General features: G+C 40.1%; 1 protein-coding gene across 1 annotated transcript; it reads right to left on the reverse strand.

Annotated features, from left to right (window-relative positions):
* Nucleotides 1–7,275: 7,275 nt before the first annotated feature.
* Nucleotides 7,276–9,820, reverse strand: LOC136253747 (uncharacterized). Its single transcript, XM_066046406.1, has 7 exons — nt 9,570–9,820; nt 9,199–9,384; nt 8,877–9,122; nt 8,258–8,597; nt 8,003–8,194; nt 7,660–7,788; nt 7,276–7,566 (listed from the first exon to the last, which is right to left on the reverse strand). The coding sequence occupies exons 1-7, from the start codon at nt 9,818–9,820 to the stop codon at nt 7,276–7,278; spliced, it is 1,635 nt and encodes a 544-aa protein (XP_065902478.1).
* Nucleotides 9,821–15,603: the final 5,783 nt, after the last annotated feature.

Below are 15,603 nucleotides of genomic sequence, written 5' to 3' on the forward strand. Positions count from 1 at the left end.
CAATGTCTATTTATTAATGCTTTACAGCACAAGTGCTGAAGGTCTGTAGGACACCTGGTCCTACAGCCTGCTCAAAGGCTTTAGCTACTTAAGATGTGTTTGAAAAGTTGGAGAAAGGAGAAAAAATCCATGACTGGACCTAGGTAGCCTCGAACCTGCAGCCATCCGATTTATGCTCGAACGCTTACAGGAGTCTACCAGGTGGCCAGGATGTTTTCTCCTTGTTATTTTCATGTAATTATATCCATAGGTCACGTTGTAACAGTTGTTCGCCAGGAGGTGTCTTAATGTGCTTGAAACATTTGGTGTCATCTGCAAAGAGTAAAGCCTCACTGTCAGTAATAGAATTAGGTAGATCATTCATAAACATGATAAAGGGAAGTGGACCGAGAATACTGCCCTGGGGTACCCCAGATTCAACAGATAAAAGATCAGAATAACAGTTATTTTGATACTAGTTGAAGGGTGACTTGATTGTATTTAAACTTCCTATGTTGTTAGCTGAAATCTCTACATGGTGAGTTGATTGTAGCTGAATGTTCTAATAAATTGACTTATTGGCAGCTGATTGTTCTATTAGAGTATCTCAATCATGCACTTGTTACATCTAGTTCACTTTCATAGTATAGCTCAGTGGATTTTAATCTGATTCCTTGTAAACTACTGAAAGATCACTCTAAAATGATTTATTAACTTCTCTACCTGATTTCAGCAGATTCCGTTCACTAGTTATCCTGGTACGTAGGTGTGGAAGTGCAACTTTTTTATTAACAAAACTCGATTGTTGTGTAGTATAGTGGCTAGATAGCACTGAATGACCAATGAAGGCCCCACCCAAATAGAGAAGACAAAATAACAAGCTACAACACGTGTTCGCGCCTTGTACCAAACCTAATATATTAAAATCACACATGCACATATTTACAAAGGCTAATCAAGACACACGGTAGTGTGTCGTGCGGCCGAAGAAGCCGGCGTGCCACCCGTGAGTATATTAACAGGAAGAAAGAAAACGCAATTTTCACACCTATGTAGCTCTGTGATCCCTTATCCGATTGAAACCAAATTTGCTAGAGAGGTGCCGGCCAGCAAGGGCAGTCTACACACCAAATTTGAAGAAAATCGCTCAAGCCATTTCCGAGATACGAGCGAACAAAATGTCGTTTTAATTTCTTCGTTTTCTTCTTCTACTTCTTCATTTCGCACACTTCGCAAAATCCGCCATAAAACACGAATGCGTGCTCGGATCGGGCTGAACTTTGGCACACTTAAAGGGCTCCTTAAGGCGGATCTCTGTACCAACTTTGGTAGGAATCCGATGAACATTCACGAAGTTATTACCGATTATTTGCGTAAAATACGGTCGAAGGTCTGTCACGCCTACAGGGTAAACTCCTTTGAGGAATCAGTTGAAAATTGCTATGTGGATAGAGCAACCATCGTAGGAGTGCCTTCTTGTGGTTTGAAAGGAATCGGGACAAAGACCACGGAGATATGACACAAAACCCGACCTGTGTCAAAATTACGCGATCGATTTTTATGAATAAAAAAACTATTAGTTTTAGTGTCTATCAGGCAAACTCTTAGAGAAATGAGCTGAAAATCAGTCTGTAGCGGGAATAATCATCATAGAAAGTCCTTGCAGTAGTACAGAAGAATCGGATTACAAACCACTGAGTTATGATTCGAAAGGCAACTACGTGTAGCAAATGCGAGATCGAGATACTCTAATAGAACAGTCACTCTAATAAAGCATTCAGCTGCATTTATAATTTACTCAATTATATTATATTGCAAGTTATTCTGTAGGGAATTCAGCTACAAACAAGTCACCCTGTAGTCAGATCAGCCAGAAGAAGGTACCTAATAGAGAGTTCAGCTACAAAGAAACCATCATGTAGAGAGTTCAGCTCAAACAAATTGCCCTGTAGAGAGATCAGCTAGAAGAAGTTACCTTGTAGAGAGTTCAGTTACAAAGAAACAATCATGCAAAGAGTTCAGCTGCAAACAAATCACCCAGTAGAAAGTTCCGCTATGAACAGATTACACTGTAGAGAGTTCAGTTAGAAACAAGTCATCTTGTAGAGAGATCAGCTAGAAGAAGTCACCTTGTAGAGAGTTCAGCTACAAAGAAACCACCATGTAAGAGAGTTCATCACCTGTAGAGAGTTCAGCTAGGAACAAGTCACCCTGTACAGAGATCAGCTAGAAACAAGTCACCCTGTAGAGAATTCAGCTACAAACAAATGACCCTGTAGAGAGTTCAGCTAGAAACAAGTCACCCTGTAGCGAGATCAGCTAGAAACAAGTCACCCTGTAGAGAGTTCAGCTAGAAGAAGTTCTATTGTAGATAGTTATAGTACAAAGAAACTACCATGTAGAGAGTTCAGCTACAAACAAATCGCCCTGTAGAAAATTCAGCTACAAACAACCACCCTGTAGAGAGTTCAGCTACAAACAAGTCATCCGGTAGAGAGATCAGCTAGAAGGATAACCTTGTAGAGAGGTCAGCTACAAAGAAATCACCCTGCTTCTTTTTTTCTTCTTCCTGTGGTAAAGAAAAAATGATAGGTTAAAAAAAGCCCTAAAGCCGGCCATAGGCCAGCTTTGGGGTATACAAATACAAAAAGAAGTGAAATCTAATCCAAAACAGCCAAGCTGTAAAAAAAGTGCGGCCCTCAGATAGGCTATTGTGAAAAAATATGTGAAATCCAAGGTGGCGGCCAAGAAATGGCTGTGATGGTGGGTTAATGGTAAAAATTTTAATAATGACAATTCAGGTGAATTTTGTGCCAAGACCAAGCTGCACCAAATTCACCTGAATTGTCGTTATTAAAATATTTACATAAAACACGAATGCGTACTCGGATAGAGCTGAAATTTGGTACACTTGAAGGGCTCATTAAGGCGGATCTCAGTGCCAACTTTGGTAGGAATCCGATAAACATACACGGAGTTATGACCGATTATGTGCGTAAAATAAGGTCTAAGGTCTGTCACGCCTACAGGGTAAACCCCTTGGAGGAATGAGTTGAAAATTTATATGTAGATGGAGTAACTATCGTAGGAGTGCCTTTATGTGGTTTGAAAGGAATTGAGATAAAGACCATGGAGATATGACACAAAACCCAACCTGTGTCAAAATTACGCGATCGATTTTTTGATTAAAAAAACAAACTATTAGTTTGCACATCTACCAGGCAAACCGCTTAGAGCAATGAGCTGAATATCAGTGTGTAGCTGGAATAATCATCATAGAAAGTCCTTGCAGTAGTACAGAAGAATCGGATTACAAACCACTGAGTTATGATTCGAAAGGCAACTACGTGTAGCAAATGCGAGATCGAGATTCTCTAATAGAACAGTCACCCTAATAAAGCATTCAGCTACGTTTATAACTTACTCCATTACAGAATTATATTACATTGCACGATATTCTGTACGGAATTCAGCTACAAACAGTTAATCTGATAGACAATTCAGCTACATGCAAGTCACCCTGTAGAGAGTTCATCTAGAAACAATTCACCCTGTATCAGCTAGAAGAAGTCACCTTGTAGAGAGTTCAGCTACAAAGAAACCATCATGTAGAGAGTTCAGCTGCAAACAAATCACCCTGTAGAGAACTCAGCTACAAACAAACATGCCCTGTAAAAAGATCAGCTAGAAGAAGTTACCTTGTAGAGAGTTCAGCTACAAAGAAACCACCATGTAGAGAGTTAAGCTGCAAACAAATCACCCGGTAGAAAGTTAAACTATGAACAGATCACCCTGTTGAGAGTTCAGTTAGAAATAAGTCATCTTGTAGAGAGATCAGCTAGAAGTATCACCTTGTAGAAAGTTCAGCTACAAACAAATCACCTGTAGAGAGTTCAGATACAAACAAATCACCCTGTAAAGAGATCAGCTAGAAGAAGTCACCTTGTAGAGAGTTCAGCTATAAAGAAACCACCATGTAGAGAGTTCAGCTGCAAACAAATCCCCTGTAGAAAGATCAGCTAGAAACAAGTCACCCTGTAGAGAGTTCAGCTAGAATAAGTCACATTGTAGAGAGTTCAGCTACAAAGAAACTACCATGTACAGAGTTCAGCTGCAAACAAATCACCCTGTAGAGAACTCAGCTACAAACAAATTGCCCGGTAGAAAGATCAGCTAGAAGAAGTTACCTTGTAGGGAGTTCAGCTACAAACAAATCACCCTGTAGAGAGTTCAGTTACAAAGAAACCACCATGTAGAGAGTTCAGCTGCAAAAAAATCAATCACTCTGTAGAGAGTTCAGCTAGAAGTTGTCACCTTGTAAAGAGTTCAGTTGCAAACAAATCACCCTGTAGAAAGATCAGCTAGAAGAAGTTACCTTGTAGAGAGTTCAGCTACAAAGAAACCACCATGTAGAGAGTTCAGCTGCAAGCACATCAGCTGCAGAGAGTTCAGCTAGAAACAAGTCACCCTGTAGAGAGTTCGGCTAGAAGAAGTCACATTGTAGAGAGTTCAGTTACAAAGAAACTACCATGTAGAGAACTCAGCTACAAACAAATCGCCCTGTAGATAGATCAGCGAGAAGAAGTTACCTTGTAGGGAGTTCAGCTACAAACAAATCACCCTGTAGAGAGTTCAGCTACAAAGAAATCATCATGTAGAGAATTCAGCTGCAAACAAATCATCCTGTAGAGAGTTCAGCTATGAAAAGATCACCCTGTAGAGAGTTCAACTAGAAGAAGTCACCTTTTAGAGAGTTCAGCTACAAAGCTACCACCATGTAGAGAGTTCAGCTGCAAAAAAAATCAATCACTCTGTAGAGAGTTCAGCAAGAAGAAGTCACCTTTTAGAGAGTTCAGCTACAAAGCTACCACCATGTAGAGAGTTCAGCTGGAAATAAATCACCCTGTAGAGAATTCAGCTACAAACAAATCACCCTGTAGAAAGATCAGCTAGAAGAAGTTACCTTGTAGAGAGTTCAGCTACAAATAAATCACCCTGTAGAGAATTCAGATACAAACAAATCACCCTGTAGAAAGATCAGCTAGAAGAAGTTACCTTGTAGAGAGTTCAGCTACAAATAAATCACCCTGTAGAGAATTCAGATACAAACAAATCACCCTGTAGAAAGATCAGCTAGAAGAAGTTCCATTGTAGAGAGTTCAGCTACAAAGAAACCACCATGTAGAGAGTTCAGCTGCAAACAAATCACCTGTAGAGAGTTCAGCTAGAAACAAGTCACCCTGTAGAGAGATCAGCTAGAAACAAGTCACCCTGTAGAGAGTTCAGCTAGAAGAAGTCACATTGTAGAGAGTTCAGCTACAATGAAACTCCCATGTAGAGAGTTCAGCTGCAAACAAATCAACCTGTAGAGAACTCAGTTACAAACAAATATGCCCAGTAAAAAGATCAGCTAGAAGAAGTTACCTTGTAGAAAGTTCAGCTACAATGAAATCACCATGTAAAGAGTTCAGCTACAAGTAAATCACCCTGTAGAGAATTCAGCTACAAACATATCACCCTGTAGAAAGATCAGCTAGAAGAAGTTACCTTGTAGAGAGTTCAGCTACAAAGAAACCACCATGTAGAGAGTTCAGCTGCAAACAAATCACCTGTAGAGAGTTCAGCTAGAAACAAGTCACCCTGTAGAGAGATCAGCTAGAAACAAGTCACCTTGTAGATAGTTCAGCTAGAAGAAGTCACATTGTAGAGAGTTCAGCTACAAAGAAACTACCATGTAGAGAGTTCAGCTGCAAACAAATCACCCTGTAGAGAGATCAGCTAGAAACAAGTCACCCTGTAGAGAGTTCAGCTGGAAGAAATTACCTTGTAGAGAGTTCAGCTACAAAGAAACCACCAAGTAAAGAGTTCAGCTGTAAACAAATCACCCAGTAGATAGTTCAGCTATGAACAGATCACCCTGTTGAGAGTTCAGTTAGAAACAAGTCATCCTGTAGAGAGATCACCTAGAAGTATCACCTTGTAGAGAGTTCAGCTACAAACAAATTACCTGTAGAGAGTTCAGCTACAAATAGATCACCCTGTAGAGAGATCAGCTAGAAGAAGTCACCTTGTAGAGAGTTCAGCTATAAAGAAACCACAATGTAGAGAATTCAGCTGCAAACAAACACCCTATAGAGAACTCAGCTACAAACAAATCGCCCTGTAGAAAGATCAGCTAGAAGAAGTTACCTTGTAGGGATTTCAGCTACAAACAAATCACCCTGTAGAGAGTTCAGCTACAAAGAAATCATCATGTAGAGAGTTCAGCTGCAAACAAATCACCCTGTAGAGAGTTCAGCTATGAAAAGATCACCCTGTAGAGAGTTCAGCTAGAAGAAGTCACCTTACAGAGAGTTCAGCTACAAAGCAACCACCATGTAGAGATTTCAGCTGCAAACACATCACCCTGTAGAGAATTCAGCTACAAACAAATCGCCCTGTAGAGAGACCAGCTAGAAACAAGTCACCATGTAGACAGATCAGCTAGAAGAAGTTACCTTGTAGAGAGTTCAGCTGCAAACAAATCAACCTGTGGAGAATTCAACTACAAACAGATAACCCTGTAGAGAGTTCAGCTAGAGTCAAGTCACCCGTTAGAGAGAATCCTGTAAAGAGTTCATCTATGTACAAGCAGATCACCCTGTAGAGTGTTCAGCTACATTTCAAGTCATCCAGTTGAGAGATCAGCTGCAAATTATCCTGTGGGGATTAATTGACATGTAATAAATATATGCTTTCTTTTTATATTATGAACTCTTGATATATGCATTATATATATAATTTGTACATTTACTGATAAAATCAAAATGGGTTAAAGTATTTATAAAATCTGCTTCATCTTTTCTTTTTCCTGTGGTAAAGAAAAATATATAGATTAAAAAACTGGCCATAGGCCGGCTTTGGGGTATACAAATACAAAAAGAAGTGAAATCTAATTAAAAACAGCCAAGCTGTAAAAAAGGAGTGCGGCCCTTGAAAAGGCTATGGGAAAAAAGATGTGAAATCCAAGGTGGCGGCCAAGGAATGGCTGTGATGGTAGGTTAATGGTAAAAATTTTAATAACAACAAGTCAGGTGAATTTTGTGCCAATTGACCAAGCATCACCAAATTCACCTGAATTGTCGTTATTAAAATTTTTACCATTAACCTACCATGGCAGCCATTTCTTGGCCGCCACCTTGGATTTCACATCTTCTTTCACCATAGCCTTTTCAAGGGCCGCACTCCTTTTTTTACAGCTTGGCTGTTTTTGATTAGATAATAGTAACAAGTCTACAACTAGATAAGTAATGTCAATCAGTCTGAGACACCCTCCATGGGGGCACAATGTGCACCAGTCCATTGCTGTACCCTTTGTCGTCCACTTACCAATACATGACGAACTGGCCTTGGTGTCAATTCCACTGTGGGATTTTTATCAGTACTGTTGTCTTGGTGTGCTGCTCTAGCTAATTCTGCTGTTGTGACCTCATGAGGGTAAAGTTTAGCTATGGGTCGATTAGTTCGTCCGGTGGATGTTCTAACATTGGTGGAATGAGCTAATCCATCATTACCTTTGTTGAGATGTTCAATGACACCTAGTCCCCACTGGATCCAGGGCATGTCATCATGAATGAGAGTAACATCACCAACTCCTATTGTCTGGGTGTTATTGCCTGTTGAACGGTTGAATTCTCATACTGAAGTCAAATATTCCTTCTGCCACCTGGTCCAGAAATGCTTGAATAACAGTGCTTGGGTCTTAGTTTGCTTCTTTAAGTCTGCATCGTCACCATATGTTGGATCATTAACTTTGTCATCTTGTACATCCTGATAGGGCAGGGAGATAATGGATTGACCTTATAGGAGGTGGGAGGGAGTTATCGGGTACATATCCTTGACATCAGGTGAAATGTAGGTTAGAGGACAATTGTTCAGTACAGCCTCTACCTCTACCACTACAGTCTGGATACTCTTCGATGTTGCATGAGTGTGGCCCAGTATCTTCTTGAGAGTTGACTTAGTAAGCCCTATGAGTCTCTACCAAAAAACCCCCAAGCCGAGGGGCACACTTTGGAATAAACTGCCATTTGACACCTCTCCTAGAAAGGTTCTCAGCTAGTTCCACAGATGATAATAGGCTCTGAAGCTCCTCGGCTGCAACCAAATATGTGGAGGCATTATCAGAAAGCATCAATTTTGGTAAGGGTCTTCTGTTGACAAAGCAACAAAATGCCTGTAAGAAACATGCAACAGTAAGGTCAACAATTACTTCCAGATGGATTGCTCTGGAAACAACGCAGGTGAAGAGGCAAATGTAGGCCTTTTGTTCACCTTCACTGTTCCGGACATACAGTGCACCAGTGAAATCCACTCCAGTCACTTCAATCAGATTTGTTGCATTGACAAGTGGCAGAGGGTCTGGTGTTGAGTATGGTTTGCCTGAAACCTTCCTGCAGGTTACACACTTCCAAAGCAGTGACTGGATATGCTGTCTTCCTGACGGTATCCGGTACTGCTGCCGGATCACCATCAGGGTGGAATTTACACCACTGTGATGTATGATACGTGTGCTTGCAATATCACAAGGTTTGTGTAATGATGTTTGGATGGCAGTAGGTAGGGGAACCTTGTGAGCTCTGATAGTGGGGTATTATGGATACACCCACCACATCTGATCAGTTGGTTTTGGTCCAGGAATAGCCTAAGCTGTCATACCAATGGAAAGCGGTGAGAATTTGAAGTTAAGTTGGAAATCTCTGTTGGCATGTTGGACAGCTTCAAGGAACTTCAAGTTTTCTCTTGATAGTTCAACTGAGGTTATATGTTGTGTGCTAACAGGTGATAGATGCTTCATGTAGTGGATGAAGCATAGCACATATGCAATTACAGCAAGCAACTTCTGCAGGGAGCTATACATCTCAATGTCTATGATGTTTTGGAGGCTGGTTGATGGACTGCTTTCCTTCTGTTTAGTGTGGCAGTTTTGATCCGGTTGTTCTAGGTCAATTTCTGATTGTGACAGAAGGACTCTGTTGGATCCCAGGTTGGCCAATATGTTGGAGATGGCAGCCATGATGGTCCATGTAGTTGAGCTGTTGAAAGGTGATTCCTCTTGTGATGAGGTCTGCTGGGTTGTCCGTAGATGGACAATATTGCCAATTCTTGGAAATCGAGTGAATCTCAACAACTCTGTGGCTTACATATGTTTTTAACGTTTTCTGGCTGGCGATCCAATACAGAATGATCTGGCTATCTGACCACAAGTTTATAGTCAGATTGATGGTCAGGGATTTCATAATGAAGTGTCCTAGCCTGGCTGCAAGTACAGCTGCATTCAGTTCCAACTTGGGAAGGGACAGCTGCTTTAATGGTGCTCGGACATCAGTATTCAGGCTGGTGCTTGCCCTTGTTGGATGTATGCAACTACACCATAAGCATTTAGGCTTGCATCAGCAAAGATATACAGATTGGTAGAAACACCCTGAGGCACAATATTGTACTTACGGGAGAAGGACAAATTTGTGGCTTGTGCAATGTTCGCAGCAATTGTGATACATTGAGCGCACAGACTGGGGTCAAGTGTTATGTCCCACTCTAAATGCTCTTACCATAGCTGTTGTGGGAAGAGCTTTGCTGAGATTGTGACAGGTGATAGTAGTCCCAATGGATCAAAAATGCTTGATGACCATTTGAGAACATCTCTCTTAGTCATTGTAGGCGGAAACGTTGTGTCTAGGTTGGGGGAGACATAGAGCATATCACTCTCAGTGTTCCAGTACATTCCTAGTACCTTAACTGGGTTGCTTGGTTCAACAACTTTGTGCTGTGATGCTACCTGCTGTAGGCCTGCGCCGATCATGTCAGCATAATTTGGGGCATAATAGGTAGCCAAAAGTATCAGCATAATGCCAGCATAATAGGCAAAATTTTTGTGCATTAGTTATCAGAGAAGCTGAAACTCTACCTAATTTGCATGATGCAGAACGGGATAGTGTGCAAACATGATAAAAATCAGATTTACAGCTACGTTGTGAAAAAGATTAGTTAAAGATCGATATATTCTAATAGAACAGTCACCAGATAATGAAATATCCTAATAGAATGCTCACAAATGCATTACGTACTCTAATAGAGCAGTCAAAACACAATTTTATATGAGCATATTTGGAGCATAATGGCACACAACTGGGAATAATTGGAGCATAATAGGAGAAATTTGGAGCAATGCTCAAAAGCATAATAGGCATTTCAAAAGCATAATAGACTCAGGCCTAACCTGCTGAAGGCGATCACAGTTTGAGGACCAGGAGCATAGGTTGAAACCTGCACTACTGAGTACAGAAAGAGTTACAATAAAATATTTGTGTGCAGCTTCCTCACTAAGGCAACCAGACACAACGTTGTCTACATAACAATTGTGAAGTAGATCCTGTGATATTTCTGAGGAATTCCGAATTAGGTGGAAAGTAAGTGCTGCACACAGTATGAAAGGAGAACTGGTAGCTCCAAATAGCACAACTCACAATCTATAAATCACAAAGGGGCTGTTCTCGTCAGTGGGATCCGACAGCCATAAAAAAACTTGAACTGTCCCTGTCTGATTCATCTATATACACACATGGAGAAAGGCTTTGTCAGTGTCAGCTGAAAGCGCAATTGTACGTATGTAGCCGGAAATGGAGGAGAATGGTGCAAAGATCTGTGAAGAATGGGGGCTTGCGGAAAGGTAGTCATTAAGGCTAGGACTGTTGCGAGACTGTTTGCAACTGCAGTCATACACCATTTGGATGATTGTGGTGGTCGAGTCTTTTCTGACTGGGTGATGAGGAATGTGCGATATCAGGATTTTTATTTCAATATACTATAATATCGATACAATATTGGGGTAAATATCGAAATTTCGATATGATTTTCGATAATTTTTAATTGTGTGGGTGGTGTAATTGCGCGGGCGGCCGATATTTATGAATATACTTGAAATACAATTTACACACAAACTATTGCACAAAACTAATAATAAGCCTAGAAAACTGGTAGACAAGTTTTTAAAGTGGCTAGATAGTACAGAACCAACCTTCATTTCTAGCGTCATTGCGCAATCACACACTAAGTGTTGTAGATTCATCAAAATATTCTTCGATATTTCGATAAATATCGCAAAATATTACCATTTCGATAAATATCGAAATCTGCTAAAGCAGTATCGAAAATCGATACGATAACGATATCGACAAAATTATCGCGAAATCGATATTTTTTCGATATATCGCACATCACTAGGGTGAACTACTGTACATTATGTGTGTGACTGCTGCTCTCTACTATTTCTATGAAGCCTTGTTGCTCTTGATCTTTAATGATGGTTCCATGTGTTTTTAGCAGCTGTGGTGTTTTGGATAATCATTGTGCTAGGGACTTAGTTCATTTTGAGCAGATGGAATAATTAGATGGGAGAGGAGGGTGATCCTCTCTCCAGGGAAAATGCAAGCTATAGGCACCATCTGATCATATTGTGATATGGCTTTTTATGTATTGTTGGAGGAGCACATTGTTTTCCCTGAGTGTCTGTAGTGGGTGACAAGCTTGCAGACTCTGAATTCCAGAATTTGAATCAGCCACTGGTTTCTGTGGTACATGATAATATAGTTATATGAAGGTTAGTTGAATTAATGGGTTGGGTAAGGGGAGTGGGCCAGACAATAGGTAGCCTAGTCGTGATAGAACTGCTGTGGGTCCATCACCCTGAATTACCTCATCTTGTACAAAACACCAATAGTAGTCAGCCCCAACGATAACTGAGATTTGGAAGTTCTCATCCCCGGTTACTGGATGAGCCAATGTGAGGCTCTTCAAATATGGAACTTCACTCAGGTGGGTATGCACTGAGTTTCGGATGGAGGCAGCCAATTGCTGAACAATGAGGACCAAAATTGGGATACGAGCAGATTTCAGGGTGTATACAAAGAGTGTTGCTACCTCAAGGCTTCTGAACAAGGACACCTACGCTCCAAATGACAATACTGAGATAGTCTCATGGTGGGTTGGATGAAGACACAGTTCATCAGCCAGTGCTCATGTGATGAAAGCTCTGCTTCCTCAGCAAACAGAATGTTGCCTTCTGTAGTGGTAGTTGCTGATGACACTTCAGCAATAGCTGTCTTCAATAAGCACACACTGGTATATAATGCTGAGAGAGGAGCAGGTGTCATTGTGATGAATGTGGCATTGTCAGTTGCAGGTGCTTGTGCATTAGGTAATGCTGATGTCTGTTGGTCAGGTTGTGGTTGTGTGCTTTCTGTTAGGAAGGCGTGGCAAAGGCTGGTGTGGTGTCGCTTCTTGCACTGAACTTTGAGGTACATTGTGTCACCTTATGCCTGGCAAGACAGTTGAAGCACAACTTGTCTCGCTTTTCAATTGCTAACCCTTCCTTAGGGTCTGTTACACTGTTACATACACCACCTTTGTGGCCTCCCTTACAGAAAAAACATACAGGTTCCTTCCTCTGTTGACCATCACAATGGTGGTGGCCCTTGTGTGTAGCTGTGTAGAAGGAACTGGTGGGTGGTGGGGAGTTGTCGTAATTGCTAGGTTTACCACAGTACTGATAACTCATTTAAAAAATTTGGACTTCTTATGAATGGCAGCAAACACATCTTTAATGGGTCATTCTGTCTCAAAGTGTTCATGTGCTATATGCCGTTTTGATTTCAATGGGTAGTTTACTAAGGATGGATGAGATCAATAGCATACTATATGATTCAGGAGACTTGCCAAGTGTTGATAATGACCTCATGTGCCTTTCTATGGTATCATGAAAGGCCTGTAAACTAACCAAGTTATTAGATGGCTTTGTGAGGTTGAGTAAAGCCTCCATGTGGGCATTGATAATCTTATATGGCTGCCCTTCAACATCTCAAGTGACTCCAGAGAAGTTGGATGTCTTCCATCTAGATGTTTCATCACAGCACCAAATGTGTAGTATAGTAGCTAGATAGCACTGAATGACCAATGAAGGTCTCAAATAGAGGAGATGAAATAACAAACTACAATATGTGTTCACGCCTTGTACCAAACCTAATATATTTGAATCACACATGCGCATATTTACAAAGGCTAATAATAGTAACAAGTCTACAACTAGACAAGTAATGTCAATCAGTCTGAGACAATCGTGCGCATTTTACATATATTTGGCATGTTTGTTATAACTCCATGACTGTAGTCTGTTATGCGATTTCTTTCAAACTACAAAGATTTTCACTACGATGGTTACTCCATGTATAGACCGATTTTCAAGTCATTCCTTTAAACAGTTCACCCTGTGGCCGTGACAAAAAATGCTATCTAATTTTCTGAAAATCGCGTATAACTCCCTTGTTCTTTATCCAAAGTGTACAAATTTGGATTGTAAACATGAAAAATTACTTTCTTACAGCTCGACTAAAGCATGTGTGAGTAATAGCATTTTTTCTAAGTAGTGCGAAAAGAAAAAGAAGAACATAAAGAAGATGAAGAAAAATCCGAAGAAACTAAGACGAACTTTGAAGGTGCATATCGCAGTGATGGCTTGGTATATTCAGTTCAAATTTGAAATTGGAGGTGCCCCTCCCCGTGGTGGTTTCCACAGCAAAAGTGGTTAATTTCTGTTCTGCCATTATCAAGCTACGGATGGGTGAAAACGGCATTTTCTTAGTTCATGTAAAATACACACTTGTCTATCATGTATCCATACTGGCTGTACTTGGCTGCACGACTCACTATCATGTGTCTTGATCTCCGTGAGCATGTACATTGAGTGATTCGGTAATACAACAGCTAGATATAGCTAGCTAGTTATGTACTCGTTCCGTTTCTCCTTTTTTGGTAGCTAACTGACACCATTTAGCTACCCGGAACAAGATCCTATTAATTTTAACATTCTATCCTTATCCAATCATGATGCTTTTCATCATGCTGTTAGCTAAGCTATTTTTTGATGCTATCATTCCATGTGTGCCGGTACTTTGCATTCATGTTGTAATATGTTTGCTGTATAAATTATTGTTTGTGTGCTTTTGTCTTATGTGTGTTTTGTATGTAGCTATATATGTAAGGTACAGTATTGGGGAAGCACCCTTGTGTAGGTATAGCCTTTTGGTGCAACCCATTCCTCTTAGGATAAACTAGATACCAATAAACTAGACACCAATAAATAAACATGTGTGGGATGGTTAAATTAAAGTAGCTAGTTATACTGTGACTGTCTCAGCAAACTCCACTCAGTTTGCACAATTTTCCAATAGTATTATTGAATAATATTAGTTAAATAAGTTAATATTGGACAGCAGGGGCGGATCTAGGATTTATAAAAGGGGGGGACTAATTGAAGGTGCTAATCTATTGGGTAGAGGGTGTGCAAAGCACACTTCCCAGCATGCTAAGCATGCTGGAACTAGGGGGGTCTGGGAGCATGCCCCCAGGAAAATTTAAAAAAAATAGATGCTAAAATACTGCAATTTGGAGACATTTCCACATAAAATTCATAATATTATATGTTCTGCCTGTAGATATTTTATATACTACCTTTAGATTATAGGTATGGCTCTCTGAAGCATTTTGCTAATGGAAAAGTTTGGGTAGGTACAGACAACCAAGTACATGATGCACCCTCTCACAATTGCACAACACTGGATAGGTGCATGTTAGAATAATAATGTTGAAGGTGGAAAATTTTGAAATTTGAACAATACAAGATTGAATCTGAGAACATTTTCAATGGAAATTGTGTACTTGAATTAAATATTGCCATACATATTAACTACATATACACAAGTAGATGAATGAAGCCCTTTAAACAGACCAATGCACTTCGTTGTATGTATGGGTGTAGGCAGATTTGGAAAAAATTCCATAACAGAACCAACTACATGTTTCCAGTGAATGTTCTATTAGAGTAGTTAGCTGATCGCTCTATTAGAGTATCTCGATCTTGTACACCTCCAATGCTGATCCGGGTCCTTGTTGCATAAACTTTAGCATAAATCCACTAATGATACCTTGGAAAGATGTTTATAAGGTGGTTTTATGAGTATTTGTATTATTAGTGATCATATAATTATGCTAAGACAAAATTTCATTATAATACTCAGCATATTGATCAAGTAAAGCCTAAATTTGAAGGGGGGGGGGGGGGGGGGGGGGGGCTTCAGCCCCCGCAGCCCCCCCCCCCCCCCCCTAGATCCGCCCCTGGACAGACAGCACTGTTGATGTTGCCTAGGGGGCTAAATTTGTCCCAGTCAGTTACAAAGAAAATCAAAACAGTGTAACTACAAATAGATACTGTAGGAATTAATTATAATAATTTTGATAAATTGATTGATCTGCATTGTATCATGTGTGGGAAAGGCATCAAAGAAAGAAACTGCTGTAATATAGGTAAACTTGTATGGTGATGAATCATCATTGCTGTATAGCTAAAACAATTTTCAGAGCTGGTTTTTTAGTATATATAGTTAGTATTATCTATAATGTCCAAAGAATGGGTTCATCCTATGTGTAGTTTGGAATTATAGTTCTAGACAGTACTAAGAACAATCTATAGTGGAAACAATTAAAAGGAAAAAAATCAAGAATTTTAAGTTTAATTAAGGATCATGGAATTAA

This window comes from Dysidea avara, chromosome 4 (assembly GCF_963678975.1).
Source record: "Dysidea avara chromosome 4, odDysAvar1.4, whole genome shotgun sequence".
Classification (NCBI taxonomy): domain Eukaryota; kingdom Metazoa; phylum Porifera; class Demospongiae; order Dictyoceratida; family Dysideidae; genus Dysidea; species Dysidea avara.